Genomic DNA, 26930 nt, shown 5'->3' on the forward strand with positions numbered 1-26930 from the left:
AACAAAAACACATCAGCAAAAGGAGGGGTATAATGGTAATTAATGTAACGCCCTGGTTACCCCAGAACAGTTACGGTGAACAGTGAACTGAAAATTTAACTCGCTACCCGAGTCATTTGGTTAAAAACGTGCTTCTAGGTGTTATTAACAGGCTAAGGTAAAAAACCAATCAAAATGAAATGATATATTTTATTTAAAACATAAAATTGTTCATGGATCCATCAAAATCGTTTACAAGTTATTTACAACTCAAAATGATCATTACAGTTTCAAATTTACAAACCCGCCGATCTAAGCGAAAAAAATAGGGTAAACCGCCTAGTTCCTCTGAGAACTCCTTGGCCGTGGTGGTCAAGCAGCCGCATATGTACACAACACCACCTAAGCTCTCCACTCAAGGCTGGGTGAGATTTTCTTTCCCTTTACCTACACCACATAGCACCCATGAGCCAAAGCCCAGCAAGAAAACAAAATATGGCATGAATATAATATCAACAATATTCATAATAATCATTCAAGACTTTCAGTCCAAAACAGACGAGTGACAGTCGCAAAAGTCACTAAGATGGGTTCTGTTCCCATTACCATGTGACGATAGGGTCACCTCGGCTTTACAAATAAGTGTTCCTTTCACTAGCTTAAACAGGATAGGTACACGATAAACTAGTCACCGACATAACCTTCCTCGTGACCATAGAGTCACAACCATGGGATTCCGCTCCCTAGCCATGTGACAAGCAGTCACCTAGGCCTTTGGCCCTGGGTCTGAGTAACTAGCCTTAGACTAGTCAAGCGCTTATAAGTTTCATCGACCTTAGGGTCGGTCCAGCATTAATGCTCCTAGAGCCATTCAACGCTGATATCGATTAGATCTAATCTTTTATCAGCCTTGCGTTCAGGACGCTTATGCCGTTTCTGACTCTCAGGTCAATAATACACGACCAGTGCCGTCCCTGACTAGTCAATGTCATACACAAGTAAAGAAGATCTGCTAAGCATTTAATATGCAATCAATGTCCACATTTATCGACCAACATGCCTCAACAACCATCATGCATGTCATATACACAGGGTGGAGTTTTCTTACCTCTGGTTCGAGCGAGAAATAGAACAAGAACAACCCCTGAGAACGATCGACCTTTAGATTCATTAGCGGTTACCTAATCATAACCAATTATAACCTCCATTAATGAAAATCAATAATGAAAGGGTCTTGATCTAAACCCCACTCTCGGACCTTGAAACGTACCCACACGGTGAGTAGATTCGATCCCGGGCCTTAAGGATTGAAACCCCGAGCCAAAAACCCTTAAGAACACTCAAAACGGGATTCTGAAGGATCAGAGTAGCGCTACAGCGCTGCTCACTAGCGCCCCAGCGCTATTCTCAGAACCCCAAACCGCCCAACAGAGCACTGGGTAGCGCTACAGCGCCCCCTGATGGGCGCTGTAGCGCTACACCCAGCCAGATCCTCCCCTGAAACCTCTTCCTTCGACTCCTTCAATTCCAACTCGATTTTAATGCTTCCAAACCTCATTTTTGGTGCCAAATGAACCCAAAAACCATCCCCACAAGCCCTAAGCATCACAACCACAGGCACCCAAGCCAAAAACTCCCAACAAAACCAATCATCCAACCTAGAGATCTCAACTGAAAACCAAAGCTAAAACAGAGAAAGCCATGAAATTTAATGGCTAGAAACTTACCTCAAACTCAGATTATGATGCTCTTCAATGGTGGAACACACTCCCAAGCTCTCAAGACTTATTCCCCAAGCTTGAATCCTCAAGTTAGGCTCAAAATCCAAAGAGAAAATGAGAAAAAATAGGTACGGGAGAGGGCTTTGTTCTATGCTCTATTTTCTCTTCCTTATATAGCCTTCAATGGCTTAATACTATCCTAGGGGTGAAAAGACCAAAATACCCCTAAGTCAAATAAACATTTCTAAAGGCTCCCAAAGGCAAATTTGACATTTCCCACCTATTTCGTTAATCATAATTAACTCTCCAATTCCCGCTATTCTCAAAATTCTCAAACACCAATAATTCATATCTCGTTACCATTTAATTCCCGGCAACACTCTAATCATTAAAATCCCTGAGACTCACCCCGAGCCCCGAGCTTAAACTTGTTATGACTAAACTGCTAATTAGCACTCAAGATCGTCTCATGTCGAATAGCTCGAACGAATCCACATTATAATGTGGCCTCAACAATAGGTCACCGACATGCATACAAATATACGATTACGCCATCGACGGGGCAAATTACCAACACACCCCTGTATTGAAATGTGGACCCATATGCATGCATTTAACATCATATTATAATATAATTTACATAACACATGCATATAATCATTTAATGGCATAATTAAACAGTTATAGTCCTCCCAGCCTACTAATCCAGCCATTAAACCGCATTAGGGATTTCGGGGCATTACAATTAACATAGCAAAATCTCATCTGCTGAAACTTGAATCGATCAAAAGCATCTCCACACAAAATCGTGTCTTCAGCCAAGGCACCCAAACTTCAGCAGCACCTTCCACCTCATGCAAAAGCTTCAAAACACCGGTGAGATCTTCAAGATCTGATCAAGAACAATAATCAAATCAATTCTAACAACAAATATGCAACCTCCATCCAACTCCGATCAACAAACCTTTAGCCAACTTCGATCGGAAAACCTCCAGCAACAATCGACAACCTCCGATCGGTTCTACAGCAATCTGATTTTTTTTTTTCAGATTTGAATTTTTTTTTCTAGGTCTAATTTTTTTTTTTTTAAGATTTGGAATTAACTTGTAAAAAAATTAATGTTTAGGTAAATAATTGTTCATATTATTACATATATACCTTCTTCTTCTTGAGTTGCATATCAAAACTTGTTTATTTTCTTTGGATCTATATATATATATATTATCTTCAGGTCTGCAATAGGTAACTAGTTACCTTCACGTTCTGTTATGTGTATATTTATGGGTTCTTTATGGTAACCAGTTAACTTCACGTTCTGGTATGTGTGCATATTTTTAAGATTTTTTTTTCTATATTTAGATCTGCAATAGGTAATTGGTAACCTTAATGATATGATATGTGTATATTTATGTGTTATTTATGGTAACCAGTTACCTTCACGTTCTGGTATGAGTGTATATTACTAGGATCTTTATGGCAACCGGTTACCTCCACATTCTGATATGTGTGTATATTTCTGGGTTATAAGATCAAATTATGTTTTTTTTTTCCTTCAAATTTAATGTTTCTTTTCATATTTATTATAAGTAACTCGTCACCCCTCGTATGGTAACTGGTTACCCCTCTTATGGCAGAATGTTACTCCTCTTAGGGTAACGGTTACCCCTATGGATACATATTATTTAACCTAGCTCTAGGATTTTTTTTTACATTACTATGAAAAATCAATCAAGTAACTAGTTATCTTACCCAAACTTTGAAAAAAAAAACGTACAATCTAAATTTTTTTTTATAATAAATAAAAAAATGTAAACACAATTCATATTACAAAAATAATAAAAGAAAAAACAATTTGCAAAACAAACAAAGAAAAATTTAAACATAAAAATAGTTATATAAAAAAATCAAATAAACTAAAAAAATAATAATCAAATTACAAACGTACCCTTCCAAATTAATAAAACTTGATTAAAAGTAAAAATATGGTATAAACTAACTTTTATACAAAAATATAAGAAAATAAACCTATAAAATTGAAAATTCTTAAAAAAATAAATCATATATTAACTTTTTTTTTTTTTTTAAAAAAAGCCATATTTTTTAAATCTCTATTAAAAAATCCATATAAAATATAGAGGGTGCTTGACTCCTTAACTAAAAACTGTTTTTTGTTTTTAAAAGCTAAAAACTGTTTTTTGAAAACAAGTTGAGGTGTTTGGCATTGTTTTTAAAAACAATTTTTAAAAACAAAATTACAAAAAATAGAAAATTTTGAGAACAACAAAAAGTTGTTCTCAAATTTTTTTTGTCTATTTTTTTGTTCTCACATCACTTTTTTTTTTTAATTATTATTATCTAACAAAATTTATTGTCATATCATTTTCTCTCTCTTGACTTTCTCTCATATCACTTTTTTTCTCATCACTTTCTCTCTCCTTACCTTTTTTCTCTTCACTTTCTCTCTTTTTATTTTCTCTTTCATCATTTTATATATCATTATTTTCTCTTGCATCACTTCTTATGTCATTATTTTATCTTTCATCACTTACTATATCCTCACTTTCTCTCTCATCACTTAATATATCTTCATTTTCTTTCTTATCATTTTTTTTCTCTTGTCATTTCCTCTCTCATCACTTTTTCTCTACTCACTTCTCTCTCTTCACTTTTTTTCTTATCACCTTCTCTCTCATTTTTTTCTTGGATTAATTTCTCTCTTTTCAATTTCTATTTCTTCAAATTCTATCTCCTTACTTTCTCACTCCTTATTTTTCATCATTTTTTCCTTTAAATTATTTTATCTCATTATTTATTACAAATTTTTAAAAGATTTTTCTCTTTGTAAATATATTTGTTAATTTTTTATTTAAGATTTAAAAAAAATAAAACTAAAAAATAGTGTTTAGAAAGCATTAACCAAATACTTCTTATTTTTTTGAAATCTACAAAAAAAAATATTTTATATTCTTATATCTGATAACACATCTTTAAAAACAAACATTAATACCGAACAGACCCATAATTTCTTTGATATTTAATTGAGGAGAGAAAAAATAGATGTGCATTAGTCTTAGCCTTATTATTATTTCGCGTGTGTATTTATGGGCGTTTTGTGTCTATACGGATTGTGACATTCAATTGCAAATCACATTACCTCTCTGCCAGCATAATACGGCGGCCAATTTTAATGTAATTGGCAGATGTGTGCATATCCACACTCTTGTGGTTCGATTGGATTTATGGCTATGATAATGAACTTTGTTTCGTAATCATTTGTGGTATATTAAGTCAAGTTCTCCCATGACCAAATTTAGGGTATTTCTTAATTAAATGCATCACTTTCATTTTTATTAGTAGGAGTATTTATTTTCGACACAACAACAAATTATAACTTTTTATTTTATTTTTTATGATGATGTATATAGTATAATTATAGTAATCATTTTACTAATTTTTAGAAAATTCTTAATAATTTATGAGACTAAAAATAGGGTTCAAATAATAAGACCAATAGTGAATATGCTGCCTGACTGTTTTTGTCTCTATATTTTTATATATTGTATTTTTGAAAAATAATTAATATAAATATATGTAAAAATATACAATAGCTCCATTTAAAATTGAACAAAAAATTATTCATTTATATATTTGTATAATTTTTATCAATAAAAAAAAAATTGGCCTTCTTTAATTACTCTAACCTAATAATTAGTCCTAGCTTCCTATAATATATATTATCATATAAGGTAGTGAAAAGAGAGATGTTTCTACCATAATGAACAAAAATTAATTACTCTAACCTAATAAAAAGCTTAGCAATATATTGTTTAAAAAAAAAAGAGAAAAAAAAATCAACAAATAATGACAAAAATATATAAATATTTATTGACATGGGTGAGATTGGATTCACACATAATTCCAAATCTAGTACAAGAATTTCATACTATAGAGAGTAGAGATCCCCTTTCATTCTTGCATATTCAAAACAATACTTAATAATAATATTCATGTTCTACAGCTGTCCTTGCGAGTGTAACGTGATCAAAATCTAATATACTACCTAGAAATATGGGCAATGAAACAATCCAACTCCTTCCGAGAACTTCCACCTTCCGCCATGGACCGCCGCAGGGCCCCACCAAGCTCCTCTGCTCTTTTCCTCATCTCATTCCCTTCTTCCGACGCCATCAATTTCCTGACCCCACGCGCCACCGTGTCAGCTCTCGCAACGTCATCACGGTGGGACCACTCCCTAATAACAGTACCAATCCTCAACAATTTAGTTACTAGAACCGCGTTTCTCGGTTGGTCAGAGTGCATGGGCCACGCCCCAATGGGCACTCCCATAGTTATGCTCTCCACGCACGAGTTCCACCCACAGTGGCTCAAGAACCCACCTGTCGAAGAGTGCCCCAAAATCTCCAACTGGGGCGCCCACTCTCTAACAACCATCCCCATATGTCTGACTCTGTCCTCGTACCCTTTAGGGAGTTCTAATTTTTTCACTTGGTTTTTGTCAAAAACATTACCTTTATCGGCTTCTCTAAGTACCCAAATGAACTTTTGGTTACTTTGTTCTAATCCGAAAGCCAATTCTTTGATTTGCTCGTCTGTGAAAGCAGTAGTGGTCCCAAACGACACATAAATGACTGACCTCGGGTCTTGGTTATCTAGCCACTTTAAACTCACGTGCCTGTCGTTGGGCATTTTTTTATCCAAAAACGACACCGGATTGAACGGCCCAACAGCCCAGTGCTTCTTGTTTGGCAGAATCCTAGCCAGAAAATTCATGTACGGTCTCTCCAACATACGACTCGTGTTGTAGAGATTCCCCGAGTTGAGCTTATTGAACTCGTACTGTGCAGCAATGAAGTCCAAGATCTCCGAGTTCATACACCCTTGAAGTGAAGGAACGTCGTTCGGGATGTACTTAACACTGTCATCCATTTCCAGCAACGACGTCGTTTTCCCCATTCCGTCGCAGTAGAACAAGAAGATGGCGAAGGCCGAGATGCTATGGAACGTGTACGACTCGGCGTTTTGTATGCAGACAACGTCCTGGACCACGGACGCCATGAGAGAGTCGTGGATTACGACAACTCGTCGGGTTTGAGAGGAAAGGCGGCGGAGGAGAGCTGCCGTGGGCTGGCGGAGGTGGCGAGTGGCGTGGAAGCAAGGAAGGAGGTGAGAAGGGAAGTTGTGTTGGTTAGAGGGGTTGGGAGGTGGGGAGGGGAAAGGTGGGACAGTGAAGTCATGGAATTGAATGTTTGGGATCGTGTTTGGATCCCATCCTTGGACTCGAGCCTTGGCTTGGTGGTTGTGGATGGCGGTGCCGACGACGTGGACGGGGATGTCGTAGGCGGCGACGAGGCGGGAGAGGTGGAGGAGTTGGTTGATGTGGCCTTGCGCCGGCAAGGGGACGAACACCACGACCACGTCATGGGATGGTTTCATCATCATCATAGCTGGGGTGATAGTTTGGTTTTGGTCATGGGAGGGATGAGGGTGTTGATAGTGGTTGGCCATGTGGTGTTGAAGGTAGTAGTAAGTGTGACTATTGTTAAGGGGTTTTACATATTCAATACTTAGCTAGGTTGGGCTTGTTTATATAATAATACAATATGCATGAGGAATCAAAATCTTTCTTTATTATTTTTTTTTTGTGGGTCTTAATTTTAAACAATTACAACATGGCACTCTATTTTAAAAATAATTGATTAAAAAAAATAGTACTAGCATCTTAAGTTTGAATAATCGTAAACATAAAAAAAAGAAATAAAACATAAAGCAAAAAATAAAAATTGTATGAATTATTATTGATTTACAAAATAGAAAGTCTTATTTATAATCATTTAAACCCTAAAATCTAACCTGATAATAGAAAACTAAACAAAACAAAAGCACCCACAATTGCATAAACCCTAAAGAAAAAAGGAATTTATTAATTGATTATTATTTTATTTTACCTGGCAACAAAAGTATGGTGGGTTTATATACGCAAGGCTCATTTCGATTTCCTTTTTCTTTTTTCCAAAAGAAAATTAATTATAAGCAGTCTTAAGTCTTTCAGTTGCTTTTGTTGGAAAAGTAGAATGCAAGCTGTAAGCTGTTACACGTATGAAATGTACTATTTTTCATTTATTTTAATGTCAAAATGGATTTACATATGACCAAATAATGTGTTATGTTGTGTTTTGGTTGACACGTGTGAATTGAAGGACAGTTATATAGTGGTCCATGGCCATGCATGTCTTTTTATTTATTATTTTTTTTTTTAATAAAATGGAAAAGATATGCATGGTTTTTACGCATGTTAATAATACAAATGTCGGTACCATAAGTACACGTAGATATGCTGCTGCATAATAAAATTTAATACTTTAGGGAAAATCTAGGGTGCACTTTCAAGATGGAGCACATCGGTAAATCTCCTTCTAATTTTTTATTTTGAAAAATATTTTCATCACAATTTTTGTTATGTTGGTGTATATTATAATTATTTAGAGTATTATGTAAATATTCAATAAATTTTTAATAATTTACTGTGTTAAAAAATAAATTTTAAATAGTTTATCAAATGTGTGACTATTTTTTTTATGTGCGTGAAAAGTATTTTATTTGAATATTATTTTTGTTACTGTAAATTATTCAAAATTTCTTGAAAAGTCGTATTATGTTTAAAATAACTACAATATATAAGACTATAAAAATATTACACTAAAAATATTTTCCGAGCAAAAAATTAGAAAGAGAGTGCAATTGATAACAACCCAATACTTTATATATCGAAGAAGTATACAGAACTTGGATTAATAGTGTGTGAGGACCTAGCTAGTGCTGGTAACGTGTTCTTGTACATTTATTTAAGAGTATTGATAATGGATACTAGTGGTACCCAATAGTGATATAATACAATTTAGTATAAGATCCTATATATTTTAATTTAAAATATAATAAATAGAATTTGACCAATTAATATAAAGAAGTATTGGACCATAAGTGCTCTATAGTAATGCTCTTTATTTAATGTCATTTTCATAATTACAATATGATTAATACTATATTTGTTGGATGAATAAGACAGTAATGGCACGTGTTTTACTGATTTAGACACAATAATTAAGAACATTTTTATGGGGCACTAATACCACTTTTTTTTTAAGAGTGGTTGACATAACTTTTAAGGCAGTATTAAGTTTTAAAAGTGTTTTGGATGGTTTGATTGGTTTCCAATGAAAATAACTTGTTGATTTTATAAGCTATTTTTGGAAAAGCTACAAAATGTGGGTTTTTTGGAAAGTATTTTTTGATAAGCTAAAAGCTTAAGATTAGTCAAACAAGGCTATTGATTGATACAATTTAGTATCAGACCTTACATATTATAATTTAACTTAAAATTGCACTAATTAATAGCGGAAACCATGTTAGATGGCGTTGGATACCATTTGCAAATAACCCGCCCCGTTTAATAAGTGGGGCGAGGCGGGTCAAAATCGAGGGGACAGTGGGTCAACCCGCTCGCCCCGTTGACCCACTTTTTTATTGTGGAAACAAAATAAAATTTCTTAAGTTAACCATTATTTTCTAAAACAATTGCTCTCAAAATAAAATACAAAATCAATAAAAAAATATCATTGTCAACCATCACAAAATACAAAAAAATAAAAAATAAATCTAATGTCAATCTTCACTTCTCTTTATAATCTAATTATCTAAAAAAAAGATAGTTTTGCACATGAATAACAACAAAATAAGTCACTAAATAAAAAATAAAAAACACTACGACTTTTTAAACATCCAAGATCAAAGTCTCGTATTTGTTATAGACTTTGATTTTTTTTTTAAAAAACATATAAATAAGTATACGGGGCGGGTCATGGACCCCCTTTAATGCTGGGCAAAAATTTACGCAGTTCGTTTAATGATCTGCCCCATTTAATGCGGGGCAAACCCGCCCCATATTGCCAACCCTAATTATTGTGTTATTATTTATTTTATAAATGTTTTATGCCCTTATTAACTCGTTGTAAATACTATATATAGGCTATAGCTAGGATGTTTGTACTCATTTTAAATATTATTAAGGCAGTATTAGAGTTGATGGAAAGTCAGTAGATAAATTAATATTTATTAAAAAAAATACTAATTTGTGGAAATATTATTTAAAGATATATTTACAAAAATTTATTATAAAATTAAGTGTATTTGTAATATATTTACAAAATATATAACATTTTTGTTTGAAATTAAAACAAGATAAAATATGATATATATATATGGAAGACTTCTCAATGGTTACTACCCATAGATGGGTACTAACAATTATGATGATGTGGCAACATAGTGACTTGGTATAACAAGTCACCACACTACAAAAATCAGGGCCTATACCGAGAACAAATGTCCTCGGTATAAGCCCAAATGTCCTCGGTATAACCTCTACCGAGACAATGTCGTCGGTAGAAAGTTATCGGTACATCCGCGTCGGTAAAACAAAACTTCTACCGACGACATTAAAAATGTTCTCGGTATAGGTTTTACCGAGGACATTGTCCTCGGTAGAAAGTGACAAAAGTCCTCGGTACAACCATCCCCAATTTGTCATCGTATTGGTATATACCGACATCTTAGTGGTATATACCGAGGACAATGTCCTCGGTATAGACTTTTCCCCAATTTTTTTTTTTTATATTTGTTATTCCCTTATTTATTTATTTATTTATTTTGAATTAAATATAAAAAAATAGAATAAACTTAAAACACTTATATTAAACATATAAATAAAAACATAAGAGCATGTTCGCTGAATCAAAATAAAGAATTGTCTTAAACATGATAATGTAATAGTCAATTGTAATAAAATTCATACATAAGTCCTACTGAGTCGGTGCTCCAACATCGGGATCATCGGGTGGTGGTGGGGCACATTGAGATCCCGGGGTGATACAATGAGTCCGGACATGCTCCTCTAACTGTCGAAGACGCTCTCTCATCTCAGACAACTCTTCATCTCTAGTTTGTGAAGGACGAAAATCAAATGGAGTTCGGCCCCTTATGTTAAGGATACGTCCATATCCTTTCTGGTGGCCCCGTCGTTTTCCGAAGACAGTTTGTACCAAAGATATGTCTTCATCTTCAGGCGCACTCGAAACTGGTGTGGAACTCTCAGTATCAGTTGCCTGTGTCTGCTGTGTGTCGCGGTATGCACGCAATTCCTCCTGTGATACAATGTATAATGTAATTAAAATTTTGAAACAATTAAAAATTTGAAAAATGTTTAAAAAAACTTAACGTACCCAAGTATTTTTGGCTGTCTCTGTCACCCACCCTGTGCCTGATTTATGGTGAGTATCCATCTAGCTATCCGGGATGGACTCAAGTTGCCCAGTCTCTAAATTGCGCTGTCACGTACATATATTTTTATAAAATTAATAATTAAACGTAAATAAGAAAAATAAACTAAAAAATAATTAATTAACTAACCTTTTTATAGCGTAGGGCTTGGATTGACTGAGAACCTCCATAGCTAAGCTCTTTCAGTTTCCTTCTATTTTCCTTGTTGACCACAGAACGTTTCTGCAAAAAGTTATCGTTAGTAATATATTTAATTAAGATAGTTAATTTTAGCAAGAAATTAATACCATAATTTCTGGGCGTCGGAAAATACATAAACTACTTACTTCCAAATGTGCAAGTATTCTTTCTTTCGAGGCATTTGGTACTGTCGAACAAGTAATCCGAGCTCTCTTGAGAAATTTGAGCTGTACTCTCCGATCTCTTTATATGTTCTCCCCCGCACATCCCACTCGAGAGGGAGAGGATGCCCCAACTGTTCCGTCTTTTCCCGCGTGTTCAATCCTTTATGGCGTCCACGTTTATTTGGAGGCGCTATTGTATGCAAATTCAATATTTTAAAATTAATATGGATTAATTGTTAAATTTTAAGGAGTATATCAATGTGTAAAGTATTACCTCGTTCACAATCAGCTGGGATATCTGACGGTCAAATTAATCCACGTGTGTGTCCTAATTCAGAGAGAGGCAAATGTAAGAGTCTTCAATGCTCACCCTCTCTAAACGGGTCTAAGGCTTCTTGTGATGAACACTAAAAAAATATAATATTATCACTAGGTGATAATAACACTATTATATCTTTGGTAATAATTTCTTATTACCAAAGAAAAAAACAAATAAAATTAAATATGTTTTTTTTTAATGTCTTATGCTCTTTGAAGTTAATTATGTTGTTTTATGATATCTAACTATAATATATTTCAATGTAAATATTATTAAAATTATTTAAATTTGACATATTAATTTGGTATTTATTAAATTACATATTTTACTTATGCTTTATTGAATTGTTTTATTAATTAAAACAAAATTTCTAAGATTTGTTTAAAATTTATTTATTTACTTTAGGATTTAATTATTACTTAAATTATTTAATTAATGTTTATTTTTATTAAAATTTAGTTGCATAATGTTAATGTTAATTTTTTTTAATCTTAATTTTAAAATATATTATTTATATAAAAAAAACATAAATTACTCAAAAATTGAAAAAAATTAAAAAAAAAATACAGAAAAATTAAAAACAACTAACAAATATTATTAAAAACATATTTTTTTAATTTTAATTTTAATAATGATTAAAACTAACAAATATTAAATTTAATTTTTTTAATTTTAATAATGGTTTTCTAATAATATATTTGTTAATTTTATTTAATCAGAACTAACAAATATTATTTTTTTACATATTAATTTAGTATTTATTAAATTACATATTTTACTTATGCTTTATTGAATAGTTTTATTAATTTAAACAAAATTTCTAAGATTTGTTTAAAATTTATTTATTTACTTTAGGATTTAATTATTACTTAAATTATTTAATTAATGTTTATTTTTATTAAAATTTAGTTGCATAATGTTAATGTTAATTTTTTTTAATCTTAATTTTAAAATATATTATTTTACTTATCAATTCACTATTTATTAAATTAGAAATTTTATTGAGTACTTCTACTAATATTCACAATATCTCTAAATTTTACAATTCTATAGAAAAATTCGGCAGCATAATGACTATATTTTCATCTATCCCAAAATTTAAAATCCTGCAAATAAGACATAAAAAATATCCAGACCCAGATCATGCAGAGAGCATTACAAATACATTTTAAACGACTATATAATTTATAATTATTAGTCTAAATTTTATTAATTATTCAATTTTCTAACCAAAATATTAAAATTCTACTAAAAATTAACAACAACAAATTAATCATCAATATTCATAAAATTTGAATTTTTACTACTAACATAACCAAAAAAAATTAAAATTGACAACAACAACATACTAACATTACCACCAAAATTTTCAAATTAACACTCAAATATTTAATATATTTACTAATATGTTTAATACACATAAAATTCACCAAAACAACATAGAATTTATTTAAAAAAAAATACTAATTACTGATATAACAATTTTCTAATTCCTAATATCATTTTTACTAATACTTATTTTGAAAACCTAAAAATAAATACATTCTATCTAATATAATAATTTCAGATTTTTATTAAAATTAATATTATATTATTTATATAAAAAACATAAATTATTCAAAAATTGAAAAAAAATAAAAAAAAATACAGAAAAATTAAAAAAAACTTACCAATGCCTTCAATATCTTGCTAGCAATCTCTTTAGTCCAACAAAAACCGAATACCCAACCTTCAAACAAAAACTACAAAATATCATTATACAATTTCATAAATATATATATATATATAAAATGAATAAATAAACCATACCTTCAACAAATACACAGAAATCCCTTCACCCTTGGCAATTTTGAGGCTTAAAACCGAGCTTTTTGGGAGGAAAACGGAGGAAAATGGCGGAGGGAGGCGGACGGCTCGGAGAAAACCGAGAGAAACCAGAGAGGAAGGAGAAGGGGCTTTGCGGCTGTGGGGTATATTTATAAACCCTCTACCGAGAACATGTTCTCGGTATAGATTCTCGGTATAGCAACTAAACCTATTCAAAACCGCGAAAATGTCCCGCGCATATGAAATGTCTATACCGAGGACATGTTGTCGGTATAGTGTTCTCGGTATAGAACCTTTTTTTTGTAGTGCCAGCAGGTAAATATTTTTTTTCTACATTAATTTTGAATTTAGTTATTTTTTTTGCCATAATTAATGTTGTTTCCAACTAATGAGAGATAATAATTATATTTAGAAATTGACATATATTTGAAAAATGAAAAAATTATAATATTATATTTTCATAATAAATATTTTTTCATCAGGTAATCCTTCTAAAAATTTGAAAAAATCAAAATTTATTTTTAGAAATATTAATTAACAACTGTAAATATGGACTATTGATCTTAATCTAATTATTAATATTAAAGTAACCATCCATGGGTAATAACCATTAAGAGTGCACCCATATATATATACTAGATACAAGTAACATTCAGGAAAAGTTTCTTTAATTTTATTTATAGAATTTATTAATTATTTTTATTAATGTCGTGTAAATTTTAAATAAATATCATGTTTTAATTAAATAATTTATTTATTTTTGTTTAAGTTTATGTTTGTTCTAATTTTTGAATTTGGGAGTAACAACAAGAGATTATATATTATACTAGATAAAAGCACATGCAATATGCACGTTTGTTTAGTTTTATTTATAGAATTTATTAATTATCTTTATTAAATTTATATTAATGCCATATAAATTTTGAAATAAATATCATTTTTTAATTAAATAATTTATTTATTTTGTTTAAGTTTATGTTTGTTTTAGTTTTTGAATTTGGGAATGAGAACAAGAGATTATATATTATATTTTTAATGTAATATTAAATATTTTACGTGTATTTTAAATTTAAGTTTCTGGCTAGTTTTTTTAAAAAGCAATTTGTTACTAATTCACATTAGGTTATACTATATGTTTAATATGATATTATTATAATAAGTGAGTTTAAGTTTAACTAAATTTTATTTAAGTTATAAAATATATGATTTTATTATTTTTAAATAATTATCATTGTAAAATATCTAAAAAAATATTCTATTTTAATTTGCTTAATTATTTATTATTTTTAAATAATTATTATTGTAAAATATCTCAAAAATATAATATTTTAATTTATTTAATTATTTATTATTTTTAAATAGTTATCATTGTAAAATATCTCAAAAATATCCTATCTTAATTTTTTTAATTATTTATTTTATTTTATTTAAGTTTAAGTGATGTCTATAAACTACCGTCAAATATAAGAATATTTTGTTAAATATAAGAATATTTCATTAAAGTTAATATTAAAACAAAATAAAAACTGTTAAAATTAATGAATTTATGTTATTTACACACTTTTTATATAGAAGAGATATTTAAATATTGGTATTTTATTGTTGTATAGTTAAAATAATCATTCTCTTAAGAAAAAATAGTTAGGCGTTAATTATGTGTGTATATAGTAAGAGTCAAAGACAGTTTTTTCAATTAAAAATTAAAAATTATAGTTTTCTAATTTATATATTTCAATTTATGAAAAATTTGGTGTAAAATAATTTTATTTATAATATATCTAGACAAATTTAAATTTTGTTTGACCAAATGTCAATAATTTGTTACTTTTATCACACATTAGTATATTCATTATAAAATTTATTTAACAAAAGTCTTTCAAAAATTATTTTTTACAATTATGAGTTTTTTTTAGGGGAATTAACAATTATGAGTTCTCTAATATAGAAAGTTATGTTACTGCTGTCACTTTTTGTTGATTGTTTAGAGATTGTACCATTTTAATATCTATGGTTTACTTTTATACTAACTTGTATCATCTAGCTTAATTAATACAAAAATACTATCATTTATATATTTTACAAATCACTACAAAAATATACACAACCATTTCTATTTTAATGACATAGTGTATCTAATGTATTAATTAATAAAAAACCAAATATTAAAATTAGTTTTGTTAATTTACTATTTAATTTTTTTTTTAATTTATTAGTGTGGACATCAAACAAGAAATCCGGAGTGGGAAATTTATGTGATGAAAATGATAATGGATCTAACTGCTGAATCGACCCAAAAATATTTAAAGGACGATGCTGATATGAGATATGTTTAATAAGTAGTTTGAAGTTATTAGTTATATCTATATTTATATATATATATATATATCCATAACTTAATTGATTAATTTCAATTCTTTAATTTAATCAATAATATGACCACATATATGGTTGATCAAGATATAGATGATGTGTTCGGATAAAAAAAAGGATATGGATGATGTATGTGAAGAGTGGGTGGGAGCAATCCTACGTTCAATGCATTAAGACTAGCTACCAACATACATTGATTTTTATTTTTCATATATTTAATTTTAATTTAGCTTTAGTTATATTTGATTTTTATATACCAACTTTTGTATGATTACATCATCAGAATGAAATGGTTAGGATTTATTACAACAGTTTAGGATTGACGTAGTAAAACTTATTATGTTAGCTAACTATTGACTTATAATTCTGTGACTTAGGTAATTTTCTAATTAATTATAAATAAAAAACAGACCAAACTTTTTTTTTATATCAAACCCTAAAACAAATCACACTTAACTAAATTTTCTAACTAATTTTAATTTCTAACTTTTACTTATACATCCTATAAGGCAAAATCTCGGGAGCACCCTCCAAAAAGGGGCACACTGGTGCATCCTTTTTCAGGTTTTGGTTTAGAAAGTATTTTTGGTGCAAATTTTTTATATAGTTGTGTATATTGTAGTTATTTAGAATTTCTTGGAAATTTTCAGGAAATTCTAAATAATTTACAATGTCAAAAAACAATGTTAAAATAGTTTGTTGTACTTGTGATTGTTTTTTTATATGCGTGGAAAATAGTTTATTTTAACATTATTTTCGTCACGGTAAATTATTCAGAATTTCTTGAAAATTTGCAGGATGCTCTAAATAACTATAATACACATGACCATAAAAAAATTATGCCAAAAATACATCCCGAGCCAAAAACTGGAGAAGAGGCGGTGCATCGGCGCTCCTCGTTTTAGGGTACACCGAAGAACTACCCTACATTATATATACAAAAACTTAATATATATACATATTTCTTAAATAAATATATAAATATTAAAAATACATATCTCAGTGTGAGAAAGAGAGAGAAATAGATATGAGAACTAAGACAAAAAAAAAACAATGGAAGAGGAGGTGGAGGGAAAACCAATCTATATAAATATAGATATAAAAATATGAGAAATAGAAATGAATCAATACTTCAGAGAGGGCAGTCCTTTGTAGCTCGGAAATGGCATAAAGATAAATGTCCCTCACAGTTGCTATGTTGTCATGAAAATGGAAAAGAAAGAGGAAGAAATGGATTATATTAAGAGAAACAATGAAAAAAAAGGGAAATGGACTGAGAGTGAGAAATGAAGAAAAAATGAAAATAGGACTAAAAATGGGAAAAACAAATAGATTTGGGTTTATTTGGCAGAAAAGGGTTTGAAAAATGACATTTATATTGGAGAAAATAGTTGGGGAAGATGATGCGTTTCATCTAATATAAATAGGGTTTCTACTGACAACATTCGTCATCGGTAAAAACCCTATATGTTGTCGGTATAGGGACTAAAAAACAAAAAAAGAAATGCAAGAATCTTTCCTATGATTGTGAAAAAGGCTTACCGACGACTCTTTCTATTATCGTCGTTAGAACCTGTAACGTCCTCGTAATCCAGGACTGTTACACTGTGTCATTAAATAGTGCTTAACTCGCTAAACGAGTCATTTGGTCTTAAAACGTGTAATTGAAACTAACTACAAGTTTAGGTACTAAAAATTTTGATCAAAGGTTAGCCATTTCATTAAAAGAGTTTGAGTGCAATACATGGGATCCCAACAGAGTTTAAAATTTATACAAGCTCAAAATGAATACAAAAGCCAACCGAAGCAGAAAAATCAGGGTCCAACCTTAGTTCCAAATGATATCCTCGGTCATGGCAGTCGATCAGGCTGTATATGTACACCCTGCCCCTTAAGCTTTCCAACTCATAATTGGTCCAGCTTTTCTTTTCCTTTACTTGCACCATTTAGCACCTGTGACCCAAGACTCAGCAAGAAAACATAATCATACTCATAACAGTAAATCATCACATCACATAATCATAACTAGCATGCCTAGCAGTGTTGGGCTAAGATCGCTCTGATACCAAGTTTTAAAGTCCTACTAAACCAAGACCATTACACTGTGTGATTAAAATAGTGCTTACTCGCTAAACGAGTCATTTGAACTTAAAACGTGTAATTGAAACTAACACAATGTTTATGTACTAAAAAATTTGGTCAAACAGTAACCATTTCATTAAAAAAAGGTTTAAGTCATTACTTGGGATCTCAAAAAGAGTTTATATAGTTACAAATCCATAATGAATACAAAAGGTTGACCTAAGCAGCAAAATTAGGGTACAACCCTAGTTCCAGCTAGTAATCTTGGCCGTGTCGGTCAAGCAGGCCGCATATGTACACCCCACCATTGAAGCTCTCCAACTCATGGTTGGTCCAACTTTTCCTTTCCTTTACCTGTACCATGTAGCACCCGTGAGCCGAGGCTCAGCAAGAAAACATAACCATACTTATAAGCAGTTAATCAAAATATTTCAGAATCATAATTAGCATGGTTAGCAGTTATAACCATACTTAGGCATGCATTTTATCTAGATATGTGACTATAGAGCCACACCGGGGCCCATTACCTTATTCCTTGTTAATTAGCCTTAGAGTTAGCTAAGCATATCCTGCGCTTTATATTGCAAGCGGCCATAGGGCCATACAAGTGTATATCACGCTTCTGGGTTGGCCTAGCCACATCGACCTATGTTCAGCATGCTATTGCTGCCTTTGACTTATAAACCGAGCTTTTCTATAAGATATAACGGATAAACCCTCGACTTATAAACCGAGTTTTTCAATCAAATATAATAAATAGGCCCTCAACTTATAAGTCAAGCTTTTCAAATAGATATAACAGATAAACAATCATTCCTTAACACAGTTATGCACAATGCAATCAAAATGTTTAATAAAACATTCTAAGCATGGTTATAACCATGTTTGATAACTGGGGCTCAAGCCCTAACCATAGTCCAGATGTAGTTTTCTTACCTTAAGTCCTGAGAGGATAGCGTATGGAGACCCCAAGTGCGATCATTTCCTCCAGAGCCTAATGGTATACCCTAGTCAAAACCATAACAATGAATAACTATCAAGAAATGATCAATAAAGGCTTCCAAACCAAGTCCTAGCCTCCGGGACCTTGAATTCTATTAAACCGGGTAGTAGAACCATTCTCGGGCCCTTAGGTTTGGGTTACCACAACCCAAAACCTAATTTTTTTCCACTTTTCCCTATTTGAGTCGCGGTGCCCCCACAAAAGAGCCGCATCGCCCCCATAAAAAACTCATGACACCTAGCTAGGCAGAGAGCCAGATTCCATAATCCCCTGCTCTTGCGCTGCGACGCTAAGGTGGTTCCAGGCAGGGGAGTTCATGCGGGCCGCGATGCTTCAAGAACAGTGCCACAACGTGACCTTGTGAACCCAAAATCCAGCGATTTCAGAAATCGCAAATCCTCTCAAATCCATCCCAAACTCAATTTTTACCCAATTCGAACCACCAGAATCACACCAGCAATACAGAAACATAATAACCTACAACCACAAACCTCCAAAATACAATCAACATCAAAATTCAAAGGTTCCTCCAAAAGCATCAAAAAACGAAACTTAAAAAAAAACATAATGAACTGGATTGCCTCTTGATTCCTTGCAACAAGTTCAAATCCTTCTAATTGCTAGTACTCTAAATAGCTTCCAACTATCGCAATGAAGCTTGCTTCCAAGCTTTAGAATCAAGAATCCTTCCCAAAATCAAGTAAGCTCAATACAAGAATGAGAGAGAGAGAGATAAAGAGAGGGAGAGTGTTCTATTTTAACTTTCCTTCTGAGTTAATAAATTCAGCTATCATAAAACTTTCCAAAAGACCAAAATGCCCCACTTAAAACTTTCTTCTCAAAGCCCACTAAGGGCAAAATCGACATTTTAACCTCCTTTAAACTCAAAATTCCCCATTTAATTCCATCATATACCAAATACCACTATTTTCCCAAAATACGACTCATACTCCTATGAGTCCCTTTAGCTCCCCAAATTACCAAAATAACCCTTGGCTCACCCCTGGGCTAGGTATTAATCCCCGTTGTGGCTCTACTGCTATCTTGATCAAAAGGACCGACTCCTGCCGAATATCTAAAATATATCCACATAATAGTGTGGTCTCAATCATATAATTCAATATAATTGCAATTATACCCTTAGCGGGTCAAAATTACAAATATGCCCATTTAAAGAAAAGTGGGCATATTACGCACATTTAATACACTTAAATATGCATAATCAATCATATCATAATATAACTCATGCAATTCACATATTCCCATACATATTCAATTAAATCACATATAATATTCCAATAATGCCCTCATGGCCCCCTAATCAAGGTACTAATCTTGGAGAAGCTATAGAAAGAAGATGCTCCATAAAAACGAAGAGATATCTTTGGAAGAGTTCTTGAAGCACCCAAGGATTGAAGAGGAGTCTCGTTCTAGAGATAAGTGCATGGAAGAGTCCAATGTTGGGACATCCAAGGCTAACACCATAGAGAAATCCTCTCAACCCAAAGGAAGACTCACAAGAAGCCCCAATCAAAGAAAGATACTTGTCTAGCTCCAAGGAAGAATGAAGGGCAATTCAAGGGTGTTAGAGGCCTTTGTTTTGTTTGTGGCAAGAGTGGCTACATGGCTAGAGAATGCAAGTATCGAAAGCCCCATAACAATGGATCCAAGGTCAACATAACCAAATAGGAGTTGGTTTCAACCTTGAGTGAGGTAAATGCCATCCAAGGGAAAGTGCAAGGGTGGTGGTATGACACTTGTGCCACTATTCATGTTACTTATGATAGAGATATATTCAAAACCTTTGAAGAGTAAAATGGTGAGCATGAGATCCAAATGGGGAATGGGCTGATAGCGATTTTATATGTACAAGTATACGCAATTGTCTCAAATAATATAGATGGTAAATCCACATCGTTCTCACAGAGACTATAATCAATTACTAAAATTGATTTTTAATTTCTACTTGAATGCTAAAACTAGAGTGATTATCAAACTAAATTGCAGAATTCAAATTAAACATAAACAATAATAAATAGTAATTCAATAATTAAAAACCTAGGGTACTAATTTCATCAACTTTTCCACTTGTCAATTGTACTATTCAAAACAACCAATTCTTCAAATTCTATCCTAATAGCATGTTAACAAAATCAATCTTAATTCTTTTTCAAGATAAAAAGATCTCACCCTATATGCAAACTTTCTACATATATGTATTAAGATTTAACATATAGCATGCAATGAATGTAGAAACCCTAAATGCTACACAAATCATATAGATACTATCGTCCTATATGAAATCTATGTCTATATGGCTGTAGAATATTCAATTCTCCCCTTTCGGATCTCGAATCAAAATTATTGAACATGTAAATATTGATCAGGTATTCACAGGTATTAAGAACAAACCATACAAATATAGGATAAAAGAAGAAGAAATTAATTGACTTTTATAGAAAATTAACAAGCATCCAAGTGACTACATTAAACCCTAGAACTAAGTGTTTAGTTCATATCAGACATGACTAAAACAAAAGAATTATTATTCCTTCTCATTAAATTTAAAAGCTTGAAGAAGAAAAAAAATGAAACTATAGAAAAATAATGTCTAATAGTCAAAATTGCTCTCAAATTCGTAATTAAACATCTAACCTCATTCTTTTAAAACCTAAAGTCTAATCTTATAAAAAAAAACACTAATTCCTCTTCGTTGGCAAGGCGGGCCGCGACTTTGCCTTTTTTATGTCGTGACTCGTGTCTTTTCTAAGGCATCTTGATTTTTTTTGGGCCTTCAGACATTGCAGCCCTCTTCACCCAGGTCACGACCCGCGTCTTCTAAGGTCTCTTGGAATAGTCTCGGTTTCCTCTAGTGTCGCGACCCTCTTGAACAAGTCGCGACGCTTAAACTCGAAGCATATTAGACAGCCTTTGACTTATTTGAGGCGTGACTTGCTCGACCAAGTCGCGACCCTAATTCCTCTTATCTCCAATTTTCACTTTTCAACCCTTTTCTTCACCTCAAATCTTCTCGACTTCTCTCAGATTATAAGAACTCATGCCAAATGACTCCAAAAATCATAAAATTGCCCCTTTTTTCCACCAACTCTGCTTCTTTCCATTCCATCCCGCGATTCATAGAAAAATCTAATAACAAAACAAAAGCATAATCTTGCACAAAACACACAAATAAACTCAAAACCACTATAAAAACACACTCTTAAACAACCCTAAAACGAACTTATCAAAATCCCCAAAATTAATCTATGCTCGCCCTCGAGCAAAGAACAAAAACTCACAGAACATAACTAAACACAAAACACAGTTTTAACGTGAACCCAATGAACGCCAAATTTTTTATATGCCTCCAAGTCATGAATGTTGATCACATAATTCTCAGAAAATTACTAAACATGAATTACAACCGATAATTTCAGTCAAACTACTCCTCTAAAATACTTTAACATATCAACATCCATGACAACCTACTCATGCTCAATAAATAAACACTCAACTCATTCATGCATATCAGATTTCCATCCAACAAACCAACTTTCCAATTATTTCATAAGCTCACTTAATTGCCATTCTCCACTAATATAAATCAAAACATGCTCAGAAATCAATAGGATTTTATAAGCTTGTAATGTTAGGCTTAGGTAAAGGTGGATGAGAAGATAATTTTTATGCTAAAAAATACCATAAGCACATGACCCAATCTAATTCCCACCAAATCCCAAATATGTGTTCCCAACGATTCCCTTTATTTTTTTTCAGAGAGATATTATACTAAACTCATCCAAACTTATTTCTTCCCATTATTCAAGGAAGGAGTGTAGTTTAATTTATTTTTCACATCTCTCTCTTTTAATTTTCGAAATTCCACAACTACAACAAAATTAAACCCCCATTACAATTCATCCCTTTATTCACAATTCAAATAAGCAAGATTTTCATATTTGGGCTCAAATAGTGGCAAAAGAACAAAAAGTAAAAATAATAAGCTCAACAAGATTAATCAAAGGACAACTAAATTCAAGGTTGGCTAGAAAGGCTCAAACGATCCAATTGATGGCCTAAATCATTTTTCGGTTCAAGCATGATATATTATTTCGCCTCAAACAACAAGTAAGAAAGTTATAGAATTTACAATTTTCTACCAAAACAATCTGCAAGCCCATTCAATATGCATAAACAACTCAAGTGCACAATTTAAAAATCATGAAAAGGTTTTCAACAATGTTAACAAGATTAAAATGAAATACAAGAGTAGTTAACCAAGCACACAAGTTTTTATGAGTTCATTTTCTTCGAATTATACAATCTATCGTTCATTTTATCTTCATCGACAATCATAGTTCAAAATGGATTCATGTTAGACTCAAACCTTAAAATAAGACTCACAAGAAACAAAACATAAATACTCACAACACCACACTCAACATAACACATATATACAAATGAACAAGACTAAAAACAAGCAAACAAATTTTTAGTCTCTCCTCCCAAACTCAAACGAAACATTGTCCCCAATGTTATAATAAAAGGGAAGGATAAGAATACTTGCCTCACTATGAATCTCAAAATGGCAGTGGGTCTTAGAAATGATGCCATGGAGGTAGATATGGAAAATAGTGCTTGTCCTCCTCTTGATTGGACCACTGGTTGTAATGACCCACTACTCTAGACTTTTGGACCATTAACGAAACTATACATACAATTCCTTAGTAAACATACATTTGCGAAAATACCATAATTTATTAGAAACTTGTAGAAACAAAAGTTACTTTCATAAAATAAGTAGGATATGGGTACCCATTGTCTTTAAAACAAAACATAACTTAAAGTAAAAAGGAGTTACATAAGAAGTGCGGAAAGTACATGTAAAACCATAAAAAAAAGTAAAACAAAACTACATCCTCGAGAAATCGAACTCTCGACTCCTTGCCTACATTCACCATCGATACACATTCTCTAAGCGTCCACGAATCTTACCGCCTCTAAAGCTATTTTCCTGCACATAAAACAAAAAGGAATGAGCCTAATGCCCAGCAAGGAAAATCTAACACATAGTCATAAACATAAAATTTCATAATAAACATAAAGACATAATATAACACTTATTGCATACACTTATTATAATGGCCATTATTACTTGGGGTCCCATAGACTAAACAAGTCATATGCCCATGAGATTAGTGGGGTCCTACTAGCTAAGTAGGTCATATGCCCATAATCTTTTGGGGTCTTGTTAGTCATATGGGTCATATGCCCAAGCCTACAACATACATATCATAACATATATCATAACATAAGAAACATAAGATAACATATAAGACATATAACATATGCATTTCTATCCTATTTTCCTTACCAAAGTTACCGGGATATGTGGACAGCGTTGGGACTTTGGAACACTCCTAATAACCATTATGAGAAGAGTGAGTCTAATGAAGAAAAAGAGATGAAAAGGAATGGGAAGACTAAACCATTGAAAAACATGCTTACCGAAACTTATGTGCTCAAGAACTTAGATTTCCTAACCAAAATAAGAATGAGGTTAGGAGACTGAGTAGAAGGCTATAAGAAAGAAAATAACATAAAACAAATGAACTAGAGTTTTGGTTTACCTCAAAGACTTGTAAGACCAATCTACACCACAACCGAAATACTATAGAACCTTACTTCCCAAAGTGTTTGATAAGCTTATGATGTTTAAGCTTATGATTTTCCCAAACCAGGTGTTTACACTCTCACACTCACTTAGCACTTGCAGCCTCTGAACTTAGAGCAAAAGATGAATAATGGTTGGGTACTAGGTCCTATTTATAAAGTTTAGGAATGAAAGGATCTTGATTTTACTTGAATAAAAATAATAGCTTTTTAGGTGAAAAATATTTGAATAATCGTTCAGCAGAGGCTGAAGACTCGTTCAAAAAGATGCTGGACTTATCAAGAGGTTGAATGGCTGAATGGAAAATGAATTCAAAACATTTCAAAATACACTGAAGGAGGCGATATATCGCCTGGGCCAGTATGCCCGAGGCTGTCGTGCATCGTCTCGTGTTTTCCGTATCTACGTGCTGCGATATATCGCCCCCTATAGCTGTGATATATCGGCACACGCTGATTAATTAAACACGAAATTACACATTTTTAGCTAAGTTTGAATGGAGTAAACAGCCTTGACTAAGCCCTCAACATATTCAAAGCTGCTGACTGACCTTATAGCATTCAAACTTTACTCCTTATTAAATTAAATCCTCAAAATACTTAATTCTTAATCATCCATTCATAACATGTGCTTAAAATCCTATTGGTCCTCATCTAAACCTTATAGTATAATAAATATTATCCTTAATATCAGTCATATAATCAAACCTTAGGTTAAAATTAATATTCTTAAACTATAGGTTAAACTTAGAAAATCTATAAGTACTACTATGAGTGTCCAAATAATTCCCGGTCTGAACCAAAAATCCACAGTTACAAAGATAATACTATACATACTACAATACTACTAAATAATTAGCTAAGTAAAGTTCTTGGACTCTACACTGGTATAGCAGCTCGTTTTGATGGTCCACTTGAGCCCTATGAAAGTCATGGAATTTGCCCAAGTAATTATGAGTATGTTGGTTTTAGCGGATGATGTAATCCAACCGAGCGATGTTAGGATCCCGTGGCGGTTGTATAGAAAAAAATGGACGTTGCTCCTCACTCCTCCCTACATCTTCTTGGGTAACATGGGCATTGGTGGGTTCATTATCATGGATGCCCTTCTCTTCAGCTCTTGCTCCATGTGGTTGTGGTGTAGAAGGCTCCAAAGATGGTGTGTTGAACTTGAGCACGGAAGCTCGAGAAATAAGCCCCATGGCTTTCTTTTAAATATCACTGGGGTATTTGGGCACCTCCCACTCCTCACACAAATTTGTAATCATTGAGTCATGCCCCAAACAAGCAGTGGTACTCAGTCGGCAGAAGTCGCAGATACTAGTGTGTATCACTCTTCCAATATCCACAGAAAGTCCTTTCATAATGGTATAAACAAGGAGACACTGATCAGTCCCAACTTTAGATAGATGAGTATTAGGCATAAGCCTCGCACTCACAAAAAGAGTCCAAGCCTTAGCCACTAGGTTCATTTGAAACCTTTTGAAATTCTTCGGGTGCCCATCTTGCATCACAAAACTAGCTCCGGGAATGCCCAATGTTTTAGTAACATCATTCCAATCTATCTCACTGTAATAGGTTAGCCAACATTGGTAACCCATATAAAGCATTGATATTATCAATATTGCACTCCACCCATACCCCTCGTACAAATACCTTCCTATTAACTGATCCCAAAAAATTAGCATAGAATTCATAAACCATTGAGCAATTGTCCTTTGTCATACGATGATCCACAAAACTCTGCTAGTTTCTACCTTGAATCTCTGCTATAATGATTACATAGGTTTCCTAAAGATATGGTTGATCCTGGAATCCCATCCCTCGTTCTTGAATGACTTGTCTTTGAGCAACCTTTGGTAATGGTCAAAGTTATCCTTAAGAATAAATCTAGAAGGGTCAAACTCTTGAGGAAGGGGTGGTGGTTGTGGGGCTGGCTGTGGTTGTGGTGGTGGGTTTCGGGATGTGGATGATCGGTTTACATTTTTGGATGAGGCAGCCGTAACGAGATTTTTTCTTGGCCCCATAATAACACAATTCTCCAAATGCTATTGCAAAAATCCGGCAGCACCTCCTTTTAATTTCCTTACTTCCCACAACTGAATAACATCCCAACAATAGACAAATCACAATACCAACTCAAAGATCACAAATATATACTATCAATTTGTCCCAAAATTCCAATGAAATCTCTTGTCTATCTATCACAAAACTAATTCAAACCCATAACTTGAAGAACATAGAAAATTAGAGGCTTA

General features: G+C 32.4%; 2 protein-coding genes and 1 long non-coding RNA gene across 3 annotated transcripts; all 3 read right to left on the reverse strand.

Annotated features, from left to right (window-relative positions):
- Positions 1-5559: 5559 nt before the first annotated feature.
- On the reverse strand, positions 5560-7280 carry LOC133831474 (zeatin O-glucosyltransferase-like). Its single transcript, XM_062261776.1, has one exon. The coding sequence runs from the start codon at positions 7224-7226 to the stop codon at positions 5757-5759; it is 1470 nt and encodes a 489-aa protein (XP_062117760.1). The 5' UTR covers positions 7227-7280; the 3' UTR covers positions 5560-5756.
- Positions 7281-10508: 3228 nt separating this feature from the next.
- Positions 10509-11520, reverse strand: LOC133829487 (uncharacterized). The gene is made up of 4 exons (XM_062259206.1): positions 11381-11520; positions 11184-11276; positions 10997-11101; positions 10509-10918 (listed from the first exon to the last, which is right to left on the reverse strand). Exons 3-4 carry the CDS (start codon positions 11054-11056, stop codon positions 10577-10579), a joined length of 402 nt encoding a protein of 133 aa, XP_062115190.1. The 5' UTR covers positions 11057-11101; positions 11184-11276; positions 11381-11520; the 3' UTR covers positions 10509-10576.
- A 152-nt stretch (positions 11521-11672) lies between these two features.
- LOC133829488 (uncharacterized) lies at positions 11673-13784 on the reverse strand. The gene is made up of 3 exons (XR_009891805.1): positions 13527-13784; positions 13388-13446; positions 11673-11726 (listed from the first exon to the last, which is right to left on the reverse strand). It is a non-coding gene; the product is annotated as an uncharacterized LOC133829488 (long non-coding RNA).
- Positions 13785-26930: the final 13146 nt, after the last annotated feature.

This window comes from Humulus lupulus, chromosome 4 (genome assembly GCF_963169125.1).
Source record: "Humulus lupulus chromosome 4, drHumLupu1.1, whole genome shotgun sequence".
NCBI lineage: Eukaryota > Viridiplantae > Streptophyta > Magnoliopsida > Rosales > Cannabaceae > Humulus > Humulus lupulus.